At 41.1% G+C, this 24,141-nt stretch overlaps 2 protein-coding genes and 1 non-coding gene across 3 annotated transcripts in view; 2 read left to right on the top strand and 1 right to left on the bottom strand.

Annotated features, from left to right (window-relative positions):
- LOC105152417 (uncharacterized) overlaps positions 1 to 24,141 on the top strand; it is a 274,163-nt gene that overhangs the window by 178,827 nt on the left and 71,195 nt on the right. The window lies entirely within an intron of this gene.
- On the top strand, positions 202 to 17,571 carry LOC147908002 (uncharacterized). The gene is made up of 2 exons (XM_087411031.1): positions 202 to 17,300; positions 17,399 to 17,571. Exon 1 carries the CDS (start codon positions 4,549 to 4,551, stop codon positions 5,284 to 5,286), a length of 738 nt encoding a protein of 245 aa, XP_087267157.1. The 5' UTR covers positions 202 to 4,548; the 3' UTR covers positions 5,287 to 17,300; positions 17,399 to 17,571.
- Positions 7,587 to 7,773, bottom strand: LOC147908003 (U2 spliceosomal RNA). Its single transcript, XR_015546825.1, has one exon. It is a non-coding gene; the product is annotated as a U2 spliceosomal RNA (small nuclear RNA).

Raw genomic sequence — 24,141 nt, 5'->3', positions numbered from 1 at the left:
ATATATATATATATATATAATTACACAAAAAAGGAAAAAAAACTGGAAAAAGTAAATAATAATATAATAGTGATAAAAACATATTATAAAGATTCTATATATATATATATACAAAAATATGCACACATATATACATATATATATATATATATATATATATATATATATATATTATTATATAATAAGGGAAATTCAGGGGAAGTATAATAGTAATAATAATAATAATAATAATAAATTTTTTTTAGAATCACTATACTAGGAAAAACTAACAGGAGATTTATATAGCTGATTCTTGCTGAAGTAAGATTAATTAAGAACAACATCTTTCCTTTATTCTTAGGCAAATTGTCCTGCTTTCCTCCTCCCTCTTAAAAGAATTTTCCTCGTATGCAAAGTTCCACCTGATCGTCAATTATAATTTGCCAGTGCACTATCACCATCTCCAGATCATTAGATCGTATAAAGATCTTCATACTTCAATTAAAAATTTAGTTGACAGTTTCGATATTTGACCGAAACCTCAGTGCATTACGTCACTGAAGGGACACTGGGTCTGCCAAAGCATCCCGATAAAAATCTGCGTTGCCACGCAGAAATCCCAAATAAAGGATGCTGCATGGCCCTTGCCTCGTCCATATAGAATCTGTGGACGACTGCAAAAACTGTTCGACCTGCGGTAAAACGACAATAAATGTCAAGCCGTGGAGGAATAAGTGTCGAAGCTGCATCAAAAGATTTCGGCACACTGATAAGACACTTTAGACTGGAGATGGGACCTACCTTCGATCATTGCAGAGGTCAATGCAATAAACTTTTTTTTGGGAGGTTGGCGACTTTCAGGTATTCATTCTTTCAAATATTCCAACATCCACTTGCCAATACTAAGGGAAAAGAAAAAAGGAGAAAATAATATATATATTTAACATTAAAATATATACATACATGTATAGAGTTACACAAATTCTCCAGCAAATCTAAGCGTTAACTAAAATGCGCAGGAGTATCTTTCAATGAGCACCTAAATACTTTAGTTGTATTATTATAAGTATATACACATAACAAGGAGTATGAAAGAATTCCAAAAAGAATCCTATTTTTCTTTCCTGCTTCTTATTGACATGAGCTATAAACTTACGGACAGATATCAAAATGTTGATGTATACCAGGATATTGATTTACTTGTAAAATGAAAGGACGAAAGAACTGAAGAGGCGAATTTTAGAAACGTCCTATTCTTTCTGCTTCTCTAATAAACCAAGGGACGCACATGTAAGGAATAACAACTTAAATGTGGGTCCGACCATATATATAATCAAACCCATCAAATTGTCGAAAGAAAAGAATCGATACCTTTTTTTTTGTTTTGCAAATGTTGCGTTCTCACACTCCAATATTTGTCTAAGGCTGGGAGTGTTACGTCCTATAGACGCCACGATTCTTTTCTTCGGCTCCACGTCGCGACTATGGTTGGCGTCTGCGAGACTCGAGCGGAGCCTTCTGATAACGGTCTGACAGAACTGAAAAGAGGAACCGGACAGGCTCCGCGAAAACTCGTAAATGCCAATCAACCCGGAAGGAATGACAACCCGGAAGGAATAATAACCTTAATGCAAGTCCGAAAGAGACAAGATTGCAAAAAACATTATAATTGCACCGAAATCATGCAATAGTAAAAATCTAGGCTTTGTCGTCCGAGACTGACCAACAATTTCATCTTAGGAAAACAGGCGCCACGTCACGCTTAAAAAATAAAACGCATGGGATAACTTCCCACGGTAGCGTTATCTAAGATCAGACTCGCGACTGACAATGGTTGCCCTGCATGCAAAACTAGTTGTGCACGGTAACCATCTGTTTATCTAGCCATATTTTCCGCGAGAATAACAGAATTTGTCATCCGTCTGGAGCAATCTAGGCTCTTTAAAGAAAAATGTAAATCACTTCTTTTCTTCTCGAAACTCCTCTAACGATGTACTTTAGATTAACAACGATAGGACGCTAAAAATCGTAAATCTCGCGTGATATTGCAACTAACTTTTGCATCCTAGACAAAGAGCACAACGCCCTTTTTTATAAATAGAGGTTCCGCGGAAGCGTACAGTGTCAGCACGAATTCTAAACCATCCAGTTCAGTATAGTGCACGAATTAACTATTGTCGCGGGCAGTGGAAATTACTTGAACTCGCGATAATCACCCGAGTTTGCGGTTCCATACGAAGTCCGAAATTGTGGGCAACTGGAATTATCAAGCATACGTCACTGCGACTGCCCTTCTGACGCTCTTCACGGACGACGGATCTCCTTGATCACCTACCGGAACCTATCCGATATCTGGGGACAACCAGCTAACAGTAAGTCGCCATTCCTTCCAGTCTATCCCCTCGTCCCCCGCATGGAAACACATCTATATACATTTATGCACGTTTCCGACGAAACATACACACATGTCATTTTAACCCATCGGTTTATAGTGCGTACTAACATCATAAAAAAACGCGGACGAACTCCTTATGTCCGAAACCGTCCCCTTGGACCACTCATAATCGCCCCGTTACAACCGACTGACGATCATTTTGGCGAGGTCTCCTACTCACCAACGAACTGGCACAATCCTTAGATCTCATCTCTCCTCCTGTCATCGATCCTGCTATTCGGGAAATCCTGAATTATTCCCCTCCTCCTCTCGAGGGACGATTCCCTCCCCCTCCTCCTCTCGAGGGACGATTCCCTCCCCCTCCTCCTCTCGAGGGACGATTCCCTCTCCCTCCTTCTCTCGAAGAAGGATTTCCTCTCCCTCCTCCCTTGGATTAGCTCCCACCCCCCACCGTTTCAAGCGAATCCTGAGACGATCGACTAGGACCGATTATTCAGACTATATTTGTCATCCTCTAACGAAGGGGATAGAATAGTCGTTTACATTCCAGGAAATCCTACCTCTTACACCGTCCTTTACAAGCACCTCATCCCGATGTGCTCCTGCAACACTTTCCTCGCCTCTCATACTCGTTAACCCTTTCTTCTCGACACACACACTCACACTCTCACAACTACATTAGCTAACTCAATCATTTTACCATAAACAAATCGATTATAACTAGATTAATAATATGTTTTTTAAACACACGCACACGCATACACACGACACACACACACACACACACACACACACACACACACGCACGCACGCACGCACGCACGCACGCACACAACCATAATGTGTTAACTATATTTTTATGTAAAAAAAAAGGAGAGAAGTTTATTATGTAAAATTTATTGTGTAAAATTTTATTTTATTATATATTCCTTTCTTTTATTATTAATAAAACTAATGTAACTTAGTATTTCCCTGTCTTTTATTGAAATCACTTCTCGCATTCACTTCCCTCTAATATCTGAGATCTCACGAGGTTCAGTCCCGGGTCAAAGGGATTAAGTTCCTTGACCCAAATAGTAGGACTGACGTTCGCACTGTTCAGCGGAACACATAGCGTCCCTTCGGACGTTGACCCACATTCCGGGACTGAAAAGATGCGTACAACTCACAGGTGTTCGCCTCCGCTCGTACACCTGTGAGATTGATTCTAACCATCCTTCCATACCCTCTCCATTCTCCCTTATTGTCTTCTTGACCACATTTCCAAGGATTTGGACATAACATATGGGAAATATAATTAAATTTATCGCCAAAAGTTAGCAGTTTACAATATTTGGTTGTATATGAAATTTTTTATCAAAAGTGCCGATTTTGATCATTCAAAAATTATCAAAAGGTATCTTATAACAGGAAATTAAGGAAAAAAATAAAGATAAGCTTTTCATACACGTTTTTATTATATTACATAAAAATAGAAACAGAAAATTTATATGTTGTGCATAATAATTGTATAATTTCTAGATATGTGTATGTGATGTTAGAAATCTCAACAATAATAGAATCGTCATTTTTAACATATTGTTCAATAGTATGCTTTAGAATATTGAATTGTTTAGATGCTTCCATATTAGCTAGGAATACCCTGAATATATTATGAATTCTGTACCTTGCAGTTCTATGATCACTAAATCTAATCTTTACAGTTAAACAAGGGTCAGCCGGCGCTGACCCCAACCTACCCGCCCTCTCTCTCCGAACGCTCACCCCCCCCCTCACCGCCTGACGCGTACGGTGCTTACCGTGAGCGTACCGAACGATCGCGAGCGCGGGTTGCAGCACCAGTGCATCCTCCCCGAAGAACGCTGCGACCGAAGCCGCGAACGCCTCCAGATCCACAATCGTAGCAACGTTCTTAGCCCGAGCAGCGCGTCGCGGGCGGCCACCCGCTCCTCACGCCTCCTCGCGACAGTCGCAGGCACCGGGTGATCCCGCGACGGCTGACCGACAGGAACGTCCGGATGATCCGCCGACCATGATGCTGCCGACCGCCCTCCCCACGGTTGATTCGCGGTGGCACGATGGATGACGCGGCTGCTCTCTCTCGAGACATCACATCATATACATTTATGGGAGCATTCGGACGTTCGGCACTTACCTTTCCAGCATCATAACCGATGTCTCCCCCCACGCGATCCTGTGGCGATGTCTCGCGACGACGCTCCGCTCCTATCGGCAAAACTTTACGGGACGGAGTTCGATCCATGCAACTATTATTGTACGTACTATTGAGATTCAGATTTGTCTCATGGCGGTTCATCGACGCCGCTATCAGTGCAGATAGTGAGGCTATGCGCGGCGAACGCGATGGTCCAGCGGTCGGAGGGGACTCGGAGTTGGAGGGGGATGTATCGAGTAATTGTCGCCTCCTCGCTCTTCTCCTCACGCTCACCGTCCACTGTCCACCCCACTGTTTGTCCCCCTCGACGACTGGTGTAGTTGGTGGCTGCGCCGCGCCTTCCAGCCGCCGCTCCTCTGGTCCCCGCTCAGACTCCGGTGACGATGGCCTTGGTGGAATGAGCGGGGACGTGCTCCTGCCGCCTCTGGATGGTGGTGTGACGACCGCCACGCACGGTGGCGTTCCTTCCTCCCCGATGGTCGGGAGGATGCTCGTTTGGGAGAGGCTCGGAGGTGTCATCAGCCTCCCCACGCCACCTGTGAAGCCCGTGGATGTTATGGGGCTTCCACAGGTGGTCGTCACCGTGCAAGTGGTGAGTGTTGCCGGTAACGACGTCGCGGACGAGATGGGTGTCCGTGTCTCGCCTAGGCTCCCCGATGGACTGCCCCTGATGGTCGGGGACAGGCTGGGGAGCCTCGCAGGGGGCGTCCTCTCCGGTTGGCCTCTGCTGGTGTAACGGCCCCCTGCGTTTTGCGACGTCGGGTTGCCTGTCGCTCTGGACGATGGCCGGTCCAGAGCCGTCAGGCGCATTCAAGGCACTCTTCTCAACGGGAGCGCTGGTGGACCGCCTGGCTCTTGTGACCACCCCCTCTTTTGGTGTCGTTTTTGGGGGTGGTCCGGTCACCCTCTTTCTTCTTAACCTCAGTCTCCCCACGCCGCCGGGCTGGTATGGCGTGCCCTCCTCCTCCGATGTCGACGATAGGAAGATGTCTATTCCTTTGGGAGGAGGGTGTGGGGAGACGCGCTCCCGTCTTGCCGTGCCTTCGCTTTTCTCAACCGGCACGCTAGTTGCCCGCTTTGTCCTGGCTGAAGTTGGATTGGCTTTTGCGAGCAACTTCTTGTATGCTCCCTCTCCGAATTTCTCCCTTGCGCCCGATGTTCTTGGATCCCCCGCCACCGGTGATGTTCTCTGCGGGAAGCGAGAGGGAGCGCGCGTCGGTTTGGCCGCGTTTTGCACGCCTGCTCGTTGAATGTCGCCGACAGGCAACCTAACCGTTTCTACCGACAACACACGCGGTTTACTCACCGTGGCGGTCGTAGGCGGCTTCCTCGTTGCGGCGGCCTCGCCGGATCTCCTGGCTGTCGTCGTCATGGTGTTGGGCGTGGCGCCTTTCGCGACAGTCTTACTGCGGGCTGTGGTGGAAGTTGTCGTGCTCCTGAGCGATGGGCCCGCAATGACTGCCGCATATGAAGGGGACCTGCTCGTCGGTGTCATTGACTCGCTCCTTGGGGCCCTTGCCTCACCGGCTGCTGTGGATGGCGATGAGTGGTTGCGAACGGCAGCGTGAGTTGCCGCGATCCCACGGCACGGCGCTTATCCGTACCTCCAACCGTCTCCGCCAATCGCGTGGTCGCTTTAGCCGCGCGGCTGGCTATCGGTTGACCCGCACCACTGCACTCGCCGAGGCTACCGCGAGTGCTTGGACCCCGCATCCACTGCGGGAGACACATGGCACTCGGCGTAATGTGCCTTGACATCTCTAAGGGTATTTACCAGTCCTCCTTAGATTACAAATTGAGCATTTATAGTTTAATGTGTCTCCCGGGTGGCATTTTTTCAAGTGTTTCGCTAAATGCGGCGGGTCGCTGTATTCGCCTTTAACTTTTCCTGCCCCCTCAGCACCGAAACATTTGATACATTTAACTCTAGGGGGCAGCGGGTAGTCTATATAATGCACTTGTGGATCCACCATGGCGAGTGCACTCTAATGATATTACTCAAAAAAAAATAAAAATAAAAATAACAATAAAAATATAAATAAGAATAGGAATACAAATAGAAAAATAGTATACAATAAAAAAAGAAAAAAATTAGCAAATTTACTTAAAAGCCAAGTGCACTCGCGATAACAGATCCACTGGGCGAATACAGTGCAATTTCCAGTGATAATAAGTTATTCGCACTCGCGGCACTGTACTAACCAATCGTATTGCTTGTACGCGGGTATCTGGTTTTCGGAGCGCGGGTCACCGGGAGTGGTTTTGCGAACGTTCCGAAATTGATAGCTTTTGGAACGCACTCCCGATCACGATGGTTTTGTGAACCTCAACGGATTTTAACGAAATTTAAAACTTTGAATCTTCTAGAACTTTGCAACGACAGTCACGTACACTGCACACCTAAACTATGAACGCGGCGCGTATCACTTCACGAAATCGCTTCTCGGCAAAACGCGAACACTCACACTCGATATAAATAAATATATAAATAAATAAGTTAATAAATAAATAATTTAATTAAAATCTCCGAGCTAGATCGCGCATGCAGCCGCCGTGACAGCCCGTATGCTCCGGTGCACGATGTATCCGTTGTGCACCGGTGACAACTCCTGATGGTCGGCGTAACAAATATATAAAATGAATAAATTAAACAACGGATAAATACATAAATAAATAAATAAATAAATAACACGTTTAGCAGCGAGTAACGCTGCATTGAGGTTGTCAGCGGCGGATGCGTCAGGTACAACGCGCGGGTGTTGCGCCGCGGCGGCCGTCATGTTCCATGCGTTCAGCTGTTACTCGATTATTATAAATTGAAACTTATATTTGTTATACATCAAATTAAAGCTGAAAACTCGCTCTATCGCATGGAACTTACCTCCACAGGCCGCCGACGACGCAGGGGGCTCAGTATCGCGCCAAAGTCCGAAATGTCCACTTAGTCACTTTTCCATTGATTCGCGCACTCCACCACTATCGCATCCATTTCTTGAGACCAGGCAGGTAAAATATAATAGAAATTTAGTTGAATTACACTGCTGGGCCGTACCCTGCTGCAATGCAATGCAGGGTCGACCCGTGGCAAGGTCGGAGCAAGCTCCGAGCAAAAAGGCTCCGCCTGGTCCCAAAAAATAGATTAATATACTGAGCCCCTTATTGGGACTGTATCAGATATTAAGCTGATAAGAACAGATTAGCTCACTTTATTTTTCTCAATTATTTTCCCCAGAGGGACAATTCCCCTCTGGGGTAATACAAATAAATGCGGCTATGCCGCGCGCAAAATAAACATATATATCTTTGCGGGGGACAAGAGCCCCCCCCGCGTGGGCCATTACAACTAGGAGGCTGGGGAGCAAGCCCCCCAGCCTACGCAGAAAAATATCACAGTAGACTTATCTCCCCAGCACGCATGCTGGGAAGATGCGTAATCACAGTAATGGGCTCCCCCGGAATATCACAGAAATGTCGTCAAATAATAAAAGTTCCGGGGGAGCGCGCGCGGCAATAAATTATACACATATAAAAAAAAGTAAATAGATAAAGAAACAAAGTATATAAAAATCACGCACACTCATACTCGCATAAAAAATAATATTGTTTTTCGCGGCATTCACACTCGGACAGTCAGAGCCCCACAACGGAAAGGAAAAAAAATAAAACAGTATAAAAAGAAAAAAGAAATAAAGATAAAAGAAAAAAAAAGAAAAGAGAAATAAAATAGAAACAGACAAGAAGATAAAATAGCATAGCTAGACAACAAAAAAAAGAAGAAGCTATACAAAAAAGTATACACAGTTATAAATAAATAAATAAATAAAACCAGCAGAGAGGGGTTCGCCCAACAGTCAAATAATAGATATCACAGTAAAAATGGTAAATATAGTTGGGCATTGGGCCACTCTCTCCTGCTAGGTTTAAAAAGGGGGGGCCAAGACAAGGACATAATAAATTACGCGACACTCACACAATCCGGACCGCGACGCGCCGCGTCCTGTGCGCTTCTCTCCTCGGCGAGCCAGCGCCGACGAACCGCTCTCGGTGGCGTCGCGAGATGATCCCCTCGGGGACGGGAGGGAGCCAGGCACTGGCGGATGCCGGACACATGCTCCACATAAATGTCGCGTGACCAGCGTATGGTATCCGAGACAATGAGACGCCGCATCATAGCTGCATATTGGTTGCCAACCTGCAGCAGTCTCAACACCGCCTCATTCCTCGGATCCCACGAGCCGAGGGCGCCGATAACGAAGGCCGTTACGACGACACGGTACCCTCGCCGCTGTAGCTCCTCTGCCAGAGGCGAGTATTTGGCAATTTTCCTCGCCCTGGCGTCCTCGAAAAGCGTCCAGCGGTTTTCGAATGGCACCGTGACGTCGCATATGACGACACTTTTGGAGGGCTCGTGCCTGACCACAAGATCAGGTCGTAGCGCCCACAATTCGTCGCTGACGCCCTCCACCCGCTGATTAACCCGCACTACCCCTGGAAGGCGAGTGGCCTTCCAAAGGCGGTGCAGGACAGCGTCGTGCCTCAGCTGTATCGCGGCGGAATGGATGCCGCAGTGACAGAGCACATGGAGTAATGTCTCCGATACCTCACCGCACCGCCGACAGCGCTTGTCATTAGCCTCCCAACGTCGTGCGCCGTTGAGAGGAAGAACGTCTAATCGGGCCTTGTGAATAAAGCGCCAATCGGCGAAGCGGGTGAAGCTGCCGCCACGGATAAAGTGATTGCTCACTCGGCTCCGCGACGACACCTCAAAGACCTTACCCTGGTCAGGCTTGCTGAGCAACCTATTAGCGTAGTGCTCTGCTACAGCTGAGCGCAACCGACTCACTACCTGGTCGCGCGCTCCAGGCGGAATCTTAACCGCTGCCCCCCTGGGCCCCCGACATTCCAATGTTATCTCCTCCGTGGCTTCGACCCACCGCCAACGCAGGGACAACCTCTCGGACTGTCTGAGCGCAGCGTTCCGCACACTCGACCAGAGCGAAGCCTCCCCTCCGCCCCTCATCCTTCCATCCAGCGAGCCGGATAGGAAGGAGGCGATATCCTCGCAACCAGGGGCGTGGCCGATCCTGCGCCCAACCACTCCCCTCAGCGATTCCCACGCCAACCCCCTCACGGCGCCATCGCGCACCGTTAACATACGGTACGCGTGGGCAACCGTGAGGACGTCGGCGAGGTCAGAGAGCGGCAGGAGTCCACATTCCCCCCAGCGGGGCGGCATGTAGACTCCCTCCGCGCTTGCTCGCTGAGGGAGGTTGAGCCAGGATTTGACACTCCTTCGGATGTTGAGGTCCACGGCCGTGAGGGGACCCTTAAACACTCTGGCCCCCCGGAGCAGAAAGTCCAACCTGGGTAGGATGAAAGTCCCCAGTGCTTCTATCTTCTGCCACGGGGCAAGGAGTGAGCGGTCAACAGCGCGCAGGTCCGAGACGATGTCCCCGACGGCGGCGTAGGGCGTCTGATCCACGGAGAACCCCGTTGGAACGCCGAGGTGAGTGTACGACTCACCCTGAGCCAGGGGGTTGATCGTCTCTCCCTGGATTTGGAATGGCATCGGTAGGACCCTGCCGCCATTCCCCGCACTGATGTGCAGGGTGGCACACTTTGCAGGGTTGAACCGCAACCCCACCGACGCTGCCTCCGCCTCCACAGAGGCTAGCATCCTCCCCATCCCCTCGGGCGTCTGGACCAGTAGTGCAATGTCATCCGCGTAAGCCAATGCCGACCAGGTATTCCCATGGAGGGAATACCCGTCATCCATCTCGGCCGCCACACGGACGACCGAGTCAATGGCCAGGTTGAAAATGATTGGGCTTAGCGGACAACCCTGGCGGACGCCCGACCGGATGGGGATGGGTGCTGTGTGACCCTCGGCGGTTCCCACCCTCGTTGTGCAACCATCGTACATGGAGTCCCATATCGCTATGAGACCCCGCGGCACCGCGGATCTTATAAGCGCGCGGCGGATCGTCGCGTGCGGGATCGATCCAAACGCGTTGGACAGATCCAGCCACGCGACGACCGCCTGGCGCTTAGAGCGCTTGGCGTGCGTCAGAACTTCCTGCAGGACGAAGTTGTGCTCGTAGCACCCCTCGTCCCGCAGGAAGCCCTTCTGCGCGGAGCAGAGCTTCCCGTGAGTGATCGCCCAGTCGGTCAATCGGTCGGCCAAGAGCGCGGCGAAGAGTTTGGGGACGGTGTCCCCCAGAGCGAGAGGGCGCCAGTTCTCCAACATGCCCCGGTCTCCTTTCTTGTGTATCAACACAGTGTTGGAGGTCTTCCAGGACGCGGGGACTGCCTCGAGCCGCAGGCAGATGTTATAAAGCGCCGTGAGGAGCCGCTCCCCGCTCCGCCCCACGGAGGTCACGGTAGGATACACCGTCGGGACCTGGCGCAGAGTTGTTCATACGCCGGAGCCGACGGTCCACCTCTCGCTCCGCGAGCGGACCCAGGACCGCGGACGAGAAGCGATGATGTCAGTAGGAGAAATGAGACTAGTTTTTCTAATGTGATCAACGACTTTGTTTCAGTAAAAGCGGAAAAAGTTTGTTTTTAAGATTATTATTTTCAGGTCTTTCAGGGATTATTATTTCAAGGTTTTATTATAAAATGTTTTATAATATAAAAGATTTTATTACGAATTTTATCACAAAACATAAAACTTTTATGTTTATTTTATGTTTACTTTATATATTTGTAATAATATAATTTTTATTATTTGAAATAAATTATTTCATTTTCAATTTTTCAAGAATCAGGCTCGCATTTTTATGCACCTAATTAACTAGAGTCCAATTTAACTAGAGCCGGCTCTGTCGACTAATGGCATTAGTCGCGATGTCGTGAATCATCTTTGAAATGGCATCCCTGGCCGAGGATCGCTGAGTGACCAAGATTGCCAAGAAAGCATTTTCGGTGGTTTGAAACAAGCGACTAGTGTAAGACGGAGCTCGCTGTCTCGTTCACTCTCGGCGCACCAAAGGCGAGCGAAACATGAACATAAGCGTTCTTGAGTACGTGGCTACCGGTTTCACCAGACTGTCATCTGATTCTGTGTCGCCATTGCCAACGCAGAACTCTTAGCTGAGTATTCAGGAGCCATAGTACGGATCCTCATACAGGCAACAGCGCTTTGACACTGTTATTTATTACTTCTAGGGAGGTTCGGCCAGTCCTCCAAGTTCAAACTAACCTGAGACTACAAGGTTGGAATAAAACTAGCAGTTCAAGCGTCGCGGGTTCGCGAGATGGCTCTTAGTCGGACTTGTCCAATAAATTGATTGATTAAAGGCGTGCTCTGGATATTTGGATCATAGTGGACTCCGAATCATTCCACGGTTATTCTCTCTTTCTCCCTAAATAACCAATGAATCCTTCTAAAACTTCGGGGCAATCGGGACAATTTGCGACGGAATGACCGAGTGACTGTTAATATAAAGCATACATTATAGGATTTGAAGCGTTCAGAGTAACCCAAATGAATGTATTATAGATAAAAAGACCTCTTGATAATCCCTCTTTTCGTTTTTTGACGCGGAAGTGTAGCACTCAGTTCATTTGATGTTGCCGTTTTCCCTATGCTGAAAGAATAACGAAGATAGCATGCACTATGCAACTGCGTAGAGTACGGACTAACCGCTAGAATTCGAGCGTCGATGGATTCACGCGAACGCGAGTGTGTGGGACACATGCTGGGTGCGATTCATCGGCGGCAGATTTCAATTAGCGAAATATATTGGGAGTACAAATTAGTTCGGTCCGTTTTCCAAAAGATGGTTCCGACTGAGTGAATGGTTTATAGTGACAGCTGATTTTGGCGTTTTCAGAGAGGTTAGACATCTGCTAATAATATTCAGTTTATATCGCTTTGAGTTTCATACAAATCCTTGATTTTTACTGTGTTTGAAATGTCGAATTTTTTGTTAACCAACCAGGGAGGTACTAATTTTCTGCTTTAATTGGAAGAAAAGTGAAGCCCATCGAATGCTTGTCGAAGTTTATGGTGACACTGCTCCAACTGATAAATCATGTAGGAAATGGTTTCGACGTTTCAAGGATGGAGATTTCAATGTTGAAGACAAGCCTCTCTCTGGATAGCTAAAAAAATTCGAAGAGACAAAGAATTAGAGGCATTACTCGAAGATCAGAGTTAAACGCAAGAGGAGCTTGCAGAATCATTGGGACTCAACAAGCTATTTCTGCACGATTGAGAGCCATGGATAATTCAAAAACAAGGAAATTGGGTGCCTTATGAACTGAAACCGAAAGATGTTGAAAGCCGATTTTTCACTTGCGAACAGCTGATTCAAAGACAACAAAGAAAAGATTTTTTGCATCGGATTGTGACTGGATATGAGAAGTGAATATTCTATGACCACCCCAAGAAGAAAAAATACTACGCTAAGCCCGGTCAACCGTTGCCATCGACCTCAACATTAACACCAAAGCCGAACATTCATGGTTCGAAGATCATGCTCTGTATCTGGGACCAAAAGGGTGTTGTTTACTATGAGCTGCTGAAACCTGGCGATTTCATTACGGGCGATCAGTATCGGCTACAATTGATTCGTTTGAGCCGTGCATTGTGAGAAAAACGGCCGGAATACGAGCAAAGAAATGATAAAGTTATTTTTCTTCATGACAACGCTCGGCTTCATGTTGTAAAAGTTGTAAAAAAATATTTGGAAACGCTCAAATGGAATGTTTTACCGCACCCGCCGTATTCTCCGGACATTGCTCCTTCTGATTACTGGTTGTTCCGAAGGATGCAGCACGATTTGGCAAGTCATCGGTTCACTTCTTTCGCAGAAATCGAAAATTGGCTCCAAAATTGGATCGCCTCCAAAGACGAGTCATTTTTTTCGAGATGGAATTCGAAAATTGCCTGAGAGATGGGAAAAAGTAGTAGCCAGCGACAATATTTTAATTAATCTGTTCATTCATTTGTTTTGAACACAAAAAACGGACCGAACTAATTTGTATTCCCAATAGAAAGAAGTTTGTTTACCTTGCGATGCCCAGTTAGTGTTCTCTGGTGTTCCCGATGAATGCCAGCAGAAAGAAGTGGTCAGGGAAGGCTTCTACAGCTTCGAAGATGAACCAATTGTCGATTCAGATCACGCCAATGGATTGCTTCCTCACTGTTGTTAATGTTTAGCAACGACCGATATATTTTATATTGAAAATGTTAAAGCTAGCAAGAATTATATTCACTAAGTTCACACTTGAGTTAAAGTTCATTAGGTATATATTTAACAATGATTCACGTTAGTACATTGGTTAATGGACGTGATGATTAATTCTTACGCGAAAGTAGACTTATCTTTACATTAAGTTGAATTATTACAAATTAAAATTTAGATCTTATGATACGTCTAGAATTAGAAAAATGGAATTAGATTTTATGATTACTTCTAGAATTAGAAATGGAATTAGATTTTATAATTATTTCTAGAATTAAAAATGGAATTAGTACTTAGAAAAAGAATTATGTTCGCACGCGGAGCTTAACTTAAAGCGGCGGGTGGTCGGACAGGGAGCCTGAATTTTGTGCGCGCCCGCGCTATGCAACGCGTACCGCTCTACTCTGTCTTCCCTTCTGAGTTTACACCCCCCGGGGGCGTTACTAAAGTCCTCCTCCATTGACCGCGCCGCTGTTGGAGAAGGGTCAGGTGCGTTCTAGAAGATGCCTGTGTATATTATTCGGGCCTGGTAGCGAGAATGTTCGAAAAATAATTATTGGACAAAATGAAGTTGCTGTGGATGTGACAACACCGAATACTGATTGGTGAAAAACGGGTGATGTAGATAAATTTTACCCCTATAACCAGCTTTTCTCCGGCCGATATTCAGTCAGACCTGTGTCAAAGTGCTGTTGCCTGTGTGAGGATCCGAATTTTAATGCAATTCAATGTAGCGACAAAAAGCCTCTGATTGGATAGAAGAGATATTGGTGGGTGAGACGTCTTGGAAGGGTAAAGGGTATATAAGCGTTGTTGAAGTGATTTTTGCTTTGTCGTTGTCGACATCAGCAGCGGCGAACAGCCTCGACGACGATGACGATGACGACCCTATACTAACTCCATTATAGTCTCAAGCATAGATGTAAATTTCTTCCAATAGTGTAACTTGTGCCGCGACTATAACACTCTTAAGGTATTGCGGTACCGAAGGACGCTCAAAAAGTATACATTAACATAACTATCCAAAAACAACTTGAATATCTATGAAATAATTTGTTGCATAAAAATCTAAAAGGTATAGTTTTTATATGTGGCTTTTATCTCAAAGTTTGACATAAAACAACAAGTCAATGTTAATTTATATTAATTCCAAGCAATTGAAACCGTAAGATATGTAAAACCATTTCCCGTAATTTTAACTAGCATCATCGCATTTGCTGTTTTAAAATTCTTGAAAACGGTGTGTATTTATACTTTCCGACTCGGTAAATGCAAGTAAATCATAGTAAATACAAGTTTTTTCACACTGAAAGTCACCATATCAGTTAATTGATGCACGAAGCTATATTTTTTTTGTTAGTATGGCTCTCCAAAACTAAGTTTTCGATTTAAATGGAAAATATAAAAATGTTTACAATTATAATTGTTTGATAAGGAGTTCTTTTTGCCTATCAGCTTGATCTCAGTCATAATTGAAGAGGATGTTAAAACTTTCAATTTATGAGTGGACAATTTCAGATCGATTTTATGAAAGCTCGACTAATCACATTCTCGGTTCATCACATAGCTCGGTTCATCATTCAGTTATATGTACATATATGTGCGAGAATGCACCGCGCGTAAAGATTAAAGTGAGTGGACGGCACACGGCTGATATAACGCACGACAATGAAGAAAACTCCGTTTCTTTGTAGTTTAACTAAAGATTTACTTCAAATTTTACAATCACAAGTACACATAAATAATTATCGCAAAATATTCGATACAATCCGAATTATTTAAGTAATAGAAGTACAAAATAGAAGTAGAAAATTGCGGCCATTTTCTCGTCGGTTCTCGAAGGAATCTTCCTTACAGCGGTTTTACTTGACGGTTTTCGACACGATATAATAGCGAGACTCTAAATACTAAGAGAGAGAGAGAGATCGGCGACAATCGGTGCATATATTGCCTTCGTGGCCTGGACTCTCTTCTTGAAAAAGTCCAATAGAATTTTATCACAATTGTAATTTTTGCGTGGTATTTGTTGTATAAGATTAATTTGTGCCTCGAATTCTTTTCTAACGACGTTCGACGTAATAGTTATGTGCGCAAGAAAATCCGCGCGTGGGATTGGTGGCCGCGCGTGACGTATTCGTCGGAGCTGCGCTCGCGCGCGTGATTGAATTGTTCTCGAATCTTCGATGGTCCGTTGCCGTTGTCTGTATGTGTAACGAATTAATTTGAAATAAAAAAAAACGATAAATTGGTAGCTTTAGCGAGAATTAAGATCTCGTGCTAGAGATGAATTTACAAACTCATTTCACGTCCAACAACAATTACTGCTAATCAAACGAAAGAATTATTATTTTTTTACGATTTAACGATCTCAAACAATATACAACTTCCATTAAGCCGGCGAAATAGATTATCTTTCTATAGCACGTTTAATAATAATAGTAACAATATAACTATACTATTATAAAATATCGTAAACGATAGTTTACATCGGTATTATAACACAAGTAGCTGTTACTCTAATAGCGAAGAATATAAACATATAAAACAGGTTTTAAAGGGCCGTACGTATAAAAACGTAAAGACCGCTTGTATTGCCAACCTTTTGGCTACGCCAAAGTTTATAATCCAACCAAAGAATTATACAATTATTTCTATTACATCAATAAGATGAAGGAGAGAGCTCACGAAATCAGAGGGTTTCTGCCCTAGAGGTGGAACCTCTGAAACCGATAAATTCACTTAGAATATGATGAAATCTATCGCCCAGTATCAAATTCCATTTTTATATCGGCGAAAGTTGAAAAAATTATATATGAGCTTTTACGTAATGACGATGCAATGGCGGGAGAGGTAAAGAGCGAGGCAGTAAGAGTGGAGGGGGAAAGCCGCTGACCCTGTGATCTCTGTAATCTGCTCTTCGCATGGGATGACGAACACGAAGGAGAATGATAAAACAGGTCCTCCTGTCCTGGAAGAATGCTAAAAACAAGATTAAGATTGCTGGGAGTCCTTTCTGACTCTTCGGAAATGTCCTTGAGTCATGTTGTTGGGCAGGAGAAAGAATAAGAATGTTGCCCGGGCCATTCGACGATCTCCTTATATATATATTAGGTGCGCAACTAAGTTCTCGCTGTTATTTTGGTGAAAATGCAACTTTATTGTGAAAAAAATGGTTACAAATGAATCATTGAAAGTATTGCCCATCGCTAGCTACTTTTTCCCATCTTTCTGACAGAGCTCGTATACCATCACGATAAAACTTACTGCTGGAGCCATCTGTTGACAAACAGCGGGAACTTAGTTGCGCACCTTATATATGTATACATATACCCTTGCGGGACCTCAAACGCGAGCAACTTGTAGCGTTGTAAGTGTTAGTTGCGGCGCTTGAGTCAGTTCTATTTTTCCGATTTTTCTTTTTCTCTCTCTGATGTCATGGCGTTCTGCGGATCTTTTGTAAATCTCAGCAATTGATTTTAAGTTAGTCTTCGGTAAGATTAGTCATCACTTTATTTTTATTGCGAAATCGGCATCGATTACTGCTCATGTCGTTAAGGTAATTGCTCGCACCGTCAGATCAATGCTTAAATTGTAGATTTTCTCGTACTCCTACTATAGATTTCATCATACTCTAAATGAATTTATTGGTTTCAGAGATTTCATCTCTAGGACAGCAACTCTCTGGTTTCTAATCTAGTAATACGATACTGATATAGTTGTCGTATACATAACGCATGCAATTACGTCTCTACTTTTTCGATCTGTACGTTTCAAATATTCATTTGAGTTTACATTAAACCGCCTTATGGCTTGTGATTCGGAAACAATGAGTAACATTTCTTTGTGAACTTAGTGATTTCCTATCAATTTTCCTTTGCCATTAGTTAGCCATCGCCAGCGTCCAGACACGCTCCCCGGATTGGACACAGTAGTCACGTAGCCATAAACTGATAGCATTCGTCGCTCTCTGTGGAGCGCAGCACGAAGATAAGCGATTTTGTCGGTAAGCGCTTTAAGTGGAGAGTCAGCAGATCGACTACCAAAAGTAAATAAACTATAAAGGTATTCTAGAAAATTTGAATGTTATAAACCAACTTTCATATACATAGAGTATCTCCGGTATACTATCTTATACTGTCTCATATTGTCTCATTTAACACAAACTTAATTTATCAAATATTTAATTTACTATGTTTAAGATAAATGAATTATATCAGTAAAAAATTTAATTGTACTTTCCACTACTCTGAAAAAAGTATAAAAAATTTGAAATTCGTATATTTCGTATTAAAAATAAATCTTTTGAAACCCTTGCATCTTTGCTGCATACATTGAACAAAAAGATTGTATTATAACATTTTTTTGAGGTTTCGAAACTCAACTTTGCTCGTAGAGAGATTGAACATAACTGATTAATTTATTATGTAAGAATCAATTGCTCCGATAAGCAGACGCTTTTGAGTTAATCGTCAATTAACTAAATTAAAACGTGAAAGACGTCCTAAACTTTATGTCTTTCGTTTTATCAATACCAACTTTGTTATATAAATTTTGTTTTATAATATGAATACCAACATTTGATGCGAGGGTAAGGAAACCTGCGGAAAATCTTATCAGCATTCTTACTATAAAAATAAAATAATTCATATAACAATAACGCATATAAATATACAGAATCATAGAAATAAAATAATTATAATTAAGAAATAAAGTAATTATAATTTTTTAAATATATTTTAAACATAATGGAGATGTTTTTATGAAAAGCTTTTAATAAAAAAATATGATTAACATAGTATTTCGGTCTCATCTCGACGGAACGAAACGGAACTATCTTGGTCTCGGATTCGGTTTCGAAATTCTCGATCTCACCTGATTATGTTTCGGTCTCGATCTCTAGTCGAGAGTATCGTTGATCTCGAATCGAAATTTTTTTTACGAATTATATTTTTACTGCGAACAAATGAATGATAAACGTGCATCTATGATGATTGAGTCGAATCTCATGCTGCAAACATTTCGATAAGCATTTATTATTTTCCGAAATATTCGGCTAGATGTTCGGCTCGGTAATCTGGATGCATCTTAAAACAACTGATGTTCGCAAACGACTCTTCGTTCAGTAAAATCTATTTCCCCTTAGATGTTATTTGTCTAAAAAGAATTGTTTTAGTAATAAAAAATTAGTTTCATAATGAAAGTTTGATGACCGGTTCAACAGATTCTCAGTCTCACCGAGATGTTCGAGACTCGGCGCGATAGTCTCAATCTCGGTCTCGATTTAAAAGCAAAGTCTTGGTCTCGATTCGGTCCCAATAACGAGACGAAACCGAGATCAATCTATATCGTCCAAACACTAGTAATATATTAGGTGTTGGAATTAATTCGTAGCGTTTTACAAGTGATGGGAAGTACTTTCATTAATGTATTTTTTAATGCTCATGTGAAATAAATAACATTCTTTCATTAAAAAACGCTACGAATTAATTCCAACACCTAATACCTATATACAATACATCATACACGCATCTGTGTATATATGTATGTGTATATACAGAATTATTTTAATTTATCCAATTGATTTTCTCAAAATCTGTAGGTTTAAAACAAAAATATTTCAGACAAAAGTTTTATGGCTTCAAGGAGAAAAGAAAATGGTGACTTCGATTGACTTTCAGATGTCTTTAAAGTCAGATCAACATTATTTAAAATTTTTTTAATGGAATTCCTTTTTATTACACATTCTTGTAGTTGACTTTAAGACCTTTTTAAAACACAATAATAATGTTATTTTTCATTAAGTATTTTGCAAATTGTGAGGCATCAAAGTTATCGCTGATCACAGTACCGCTGACATTATCCAAGATATTCGACGGTTAAAACCTCTGTTGTTCAAAGTCATGATATCATATGCTAAGACACTAACGAGATACTATTAAAGACCGTCAACCCTGGATAAATTTTCGGCGATATAAAAAGGGCCCGGAGATAATTGAATAACGCTGACATTATCGACAATTGATAAATTTACTATTGTTGATATAAATATTTGGCTAACACATTAAATTCATAATTTTTTATTACATAAATGTTCCTTAAATAAAATGAAGCTATAATATCCTATATACACTTAAGCTATAATATCCTATATAGCAGAAAAATCACAATTTTTTTTTCTATCAAGCAAAAGGTAGTATGAAAGAAGGGCAAAGAGCCAATGACGTATATAAAAAAATTATAATTTAGATAAGCAAACTTAATACAAAACAATTAAAATACAATAAAATAAAACAAACGTTTCAACTCCAATTGAGTCATTTTCAATGCAATCATACAATAATATAAATGTCGTTCTAAATTAAAAATTCGTACATAATCTTACAATATTCTTACAATTCCTTAACAAAAAATTTTTTCTTCTTTCTGTGTAATACGCTGTGAGTCATTTTTATCAAAAATTAACAAAGTCATAAGAAAGTTCTGGAAAAGTAACCGTAAACAAAAAGAATTAATATTAATCACATAAAAATTAAAAATATGATGATGTATCTTAGTAAATATGTTACGAGTCCAATAATACACAAAAAAATGTAAAATGTGGTCCATTTCGTGGTACAATGAAAAAGTCTTTTTAATTTAATAGGTTATTATAAGCAAATTCGCAAAGGTAACGAGCATCTGACTTAAACGATGTCACAAAACGAAATTCAAACAGAAAAACATTATCGAGAACGGAAAACGGAAAAATAGGGGAAAAAGGGATAGAAGATGTTAGGAAGGAGAAAGAGAATGTATAATGTCAGAATACAAATCCGGCAAAGACTCCGTGTCATTTTGTCTATTAATCCCATGCTTCTGTTTTTTAATATGGACCATTTCAGATATCAATCTTTTGTTGTATGAAGGCTCTATATCTAATATTTCCATTTTATTCCATTTAAAGTTATGATTCTCCACCATACGATGGTTGGAAATCACTGATGGAGATTTTAAACTTATATTGATATCAGAAATGTTCATGCAATCTGGTCTTTAATTGTCTTTTAGTTTGGCCAACGTAACTGGCATCACAATCCTCACAGGATATTCTGTAAATCACATTTTGATTCTGAACGTGTTCCAAATCATCCTTTCCTCTCCTTATAAAACTTCTCAATGTGTTAGGAATAGTAAAAGCCAATTTACAATTAAACATATTATATATACTATTAAACAATAGGTATAAATCTTTCGGATATCGTATTAACATATGGAATCGTAAAGAACCTCCTCTCAGTGTCATCCTTATTCTTATTCAAATTAAACTTATTAATGTGATATTTTATTCTATTATGAATAGTCGAAAAAATAAAACTTAACGGATACCCATTCTGTAAAAAAATCTTAATAACGTCAATCAAATTATTTTGTTGGAATTTCGGATGACACAAACAAAAAATCTTATCCACGACTCCATAAATCACACCTCTTTTGACAAAGTGGGTGGTGTGAATGGAAATTAAGAAATCTGCCGGAAAAGGTTGCTTTACGGTATACATCAAAAATGAGATTCCGTTCATCGATAATCAACATCGTATCCAAAAAAACTAATTTTTCCATCACCTATCTCCATGGTGAACTGTAATCTAATATGTAATGAATTAAAAACATCCAAAATATCATAAATACTTTCAGAAGGAGCGGCTAAGATAATATCATCGACGTATCGGTAGTAAAATAACAGACGACAAGGCAGCATTCCAATAGCCATCTTTTCAAAATCCTGCATAACAATACTTGCAACAACAGGTGACAAAGGTGAACCCATGGGGGTCCCAAAAATCTGCTTATATATTTTTTTATTAAAAACGAAAACTGTCGAATTTGAAAGAACCATACGAAAAGCTATCAAAAATTCGTCCAAAGGAATCTTAGTTTTCCTAGATATAGCATCCCACCTCACAACCACACTATCAGATGCCAAATCTATAAGTATGTTAGTGAATAGGGATACTACATCCAAGGAAACCAAAACAGAATCTGATTCCAGCCTTACATTTTTAAGTTTATTAATCAAATCATAGCTATTTTTTATGAAACTAGGCGTCTCCGATATAGAATCTGCAATAATGTTATGCAAAAATAATGACAAATTATAAAATGGGCTATTTAACGATGAGACAATAATTCTTAATGGATAGTTTTGTTTGTGTATCTTTGTCAAACCATAAGCCCTAGGAATGACCCCATCAGTCGTACGCAACCTCCGATACGTCAAGTCATCTATTAATCCTTTTCCTTTCCACCTACCAAGCAAGTTACGTAAATCACCCGTAGTTTTTTAGTAGAATCTTTAGTTATTAATTCATATGTATTTTTATCCGAAAGTATCAACTCCATCTTGAATATGTACTCTAATTTATTTTGAGCAACGGTGACATTACCCTTATCAGCTTTGGAAATTAATATTTCAGGATGATCTTTTACAAGTATTTTCGTTGTCCTGACCCAATCGAACAACTTGTCATTCGAGCCGGTCCTAGGAAAATCATTTCGAAACTTATCCATAATTGAAACACTATTGTTTCTAACAAAATTAATTATATTCTTCCGACGGCCAATAATATTATTCTCAATATTCTTAATAAATTCTATCAATGTTCTATCAAAATTATGTTTGTTAATAGGAAGACCAAAACCTTCCCCCAACTGAAGCAAACATTGAACCTCTAAAGGAATGTCAACATTGCTCAAATTAAGAAACCATTTATTATTTAAAACATCTAGAGGAGCCGCATCTCCAAACAATTCAGCCGAAATGTGAATCCTTTCTATATTTTGTACAGTAATGTCATTGTTAACCTTATTAGGTGTAATTTTATTAAGCAATTCATTATTCGAAGCACAACAGTAAGAGATCGGCTTAATATTTGCTTTTTTATCTTTAAAATCTTTTCCTTTCAACCATAAAATCTTCTTGTCAATTTTTCTTGTATGTTGAAAAAAGTAAAAATTATTAATATTATCTAAGTATTTGAAAAACTCACAAACCATGAAGACCGGTAAAACATAATAGATTTTAACGGAAAAATCAACGATGCTCATTCTAATAAAATGCAAATGTCTGTAAGAATCCTTCAACTCCAATTGCAAAATTGCTTTCACGTTAAACTGAATTTTCTGAAGTCTTCTGTAAGAAAGACTATTAAACAAATTTAAATTTCTAATATTAGTATATCTTTTAAGATGTGGCGGAACTGAATTGTGATTAATACATGATTTCAAGAATCTAATGCGAGTTCTAATATTAACGCTACATTTAATTAGGTTACAAAATTCTTTCAAAAATTGACAAGCATCAAAGCCATATTCATATCGGATATAAGCAAAAGAGAAATTAAAATATTTATGAAATTGACACATTATTTCGCCCGCGTATATAAAATTAAAAGTAATAAAAAAGCTCTGTACTAATAAGCAAAAGGTAGTATAAAAGAAGGGCAAAGAGCCAAATTTTTTTCTATCATCTCTGTTGATAATCAAACTTTGACGATAACACTGAAATTACAATTTTAAAGAAAAGTCGAGTATTATTGAGTTCTAAATGCATAAATACGTCTACTAAACTAGTAAATCATTAAATTAGTACAATATTATTAGTTTTTTACTCTTAATCACTTTAATATTTACAAAGATGCGAACTCCCGTAAGGATGTCGATCTTTAATAGTATCTCGTCGATGGCTGAGATCATTGGAGGTTGTTCCTATTAAATTTAATTTTTGCACAAAAATTTTAATAATAAGAGGAACAACTTTCTATAGCCTTAACTTTGACATATGATGTCAAGTTAATGATTCTGAACAATATTTAAAAGGTTTTAGCCATCAGTCGGACACCTTGGATAATACAAATGCCTGTAACTTTGAAATCTCTAACCTGGAAAATATTTAATACAAAATACTATTGCTATAATATTTTGAAAGGTCTTTTTCGAGAGCTAACGTCTCTTTCGAGAAGTTAACTACAAGAATATAGATATAGTAAAAAATTGGAGGTTCCATGTAACTTTGACCTGACCTTAAGGACACCTTCTCAAGGTCAACTAAAGTTACTAACTTCTCTCTCTCTCTCTCTCTCTCTCTCTCTCTCTCTCTCTCTCTCTCTCGAAGCCATAAAATTTTTGATATAATTTTGTCTTAAAGTTACAGATTTTGAGAGAATGGATTGTAATAAGTTAAAATGGTTTGCCCTGAATCATATTTTTTCTTTCATCGATGTATAGCAGATTCGATAATGATTTTGATGGATTATTCGACAACATGTAATTGTTACTAATCCGCGCGTGTCTATTGGAACATTGTTTCAAATCATTGCGTACACATGACCATGTCAATGTCGACAAGAAGTTCAAAACTG

The sequence above is a fragment of the Acromyrmex echinatior genome, chromosome 11 (assembly GCF_024713525.1).
Source record: "Acromyrmex echinatior isolate Ae372 chromosome 11, ASM2471352v2, whole genome shotgun sequence".
In the NCBI taxonomy this organism is placed as follows: Eukaryota; Metazoa; Arthropoda; class Insecta; order Hymenoptera; family Formicidae; genus Acromyrmex; species Acromyrmex echinatior.
This window is presented reverse-complemented; position numbering and strand designations above follow the sequence as displayed.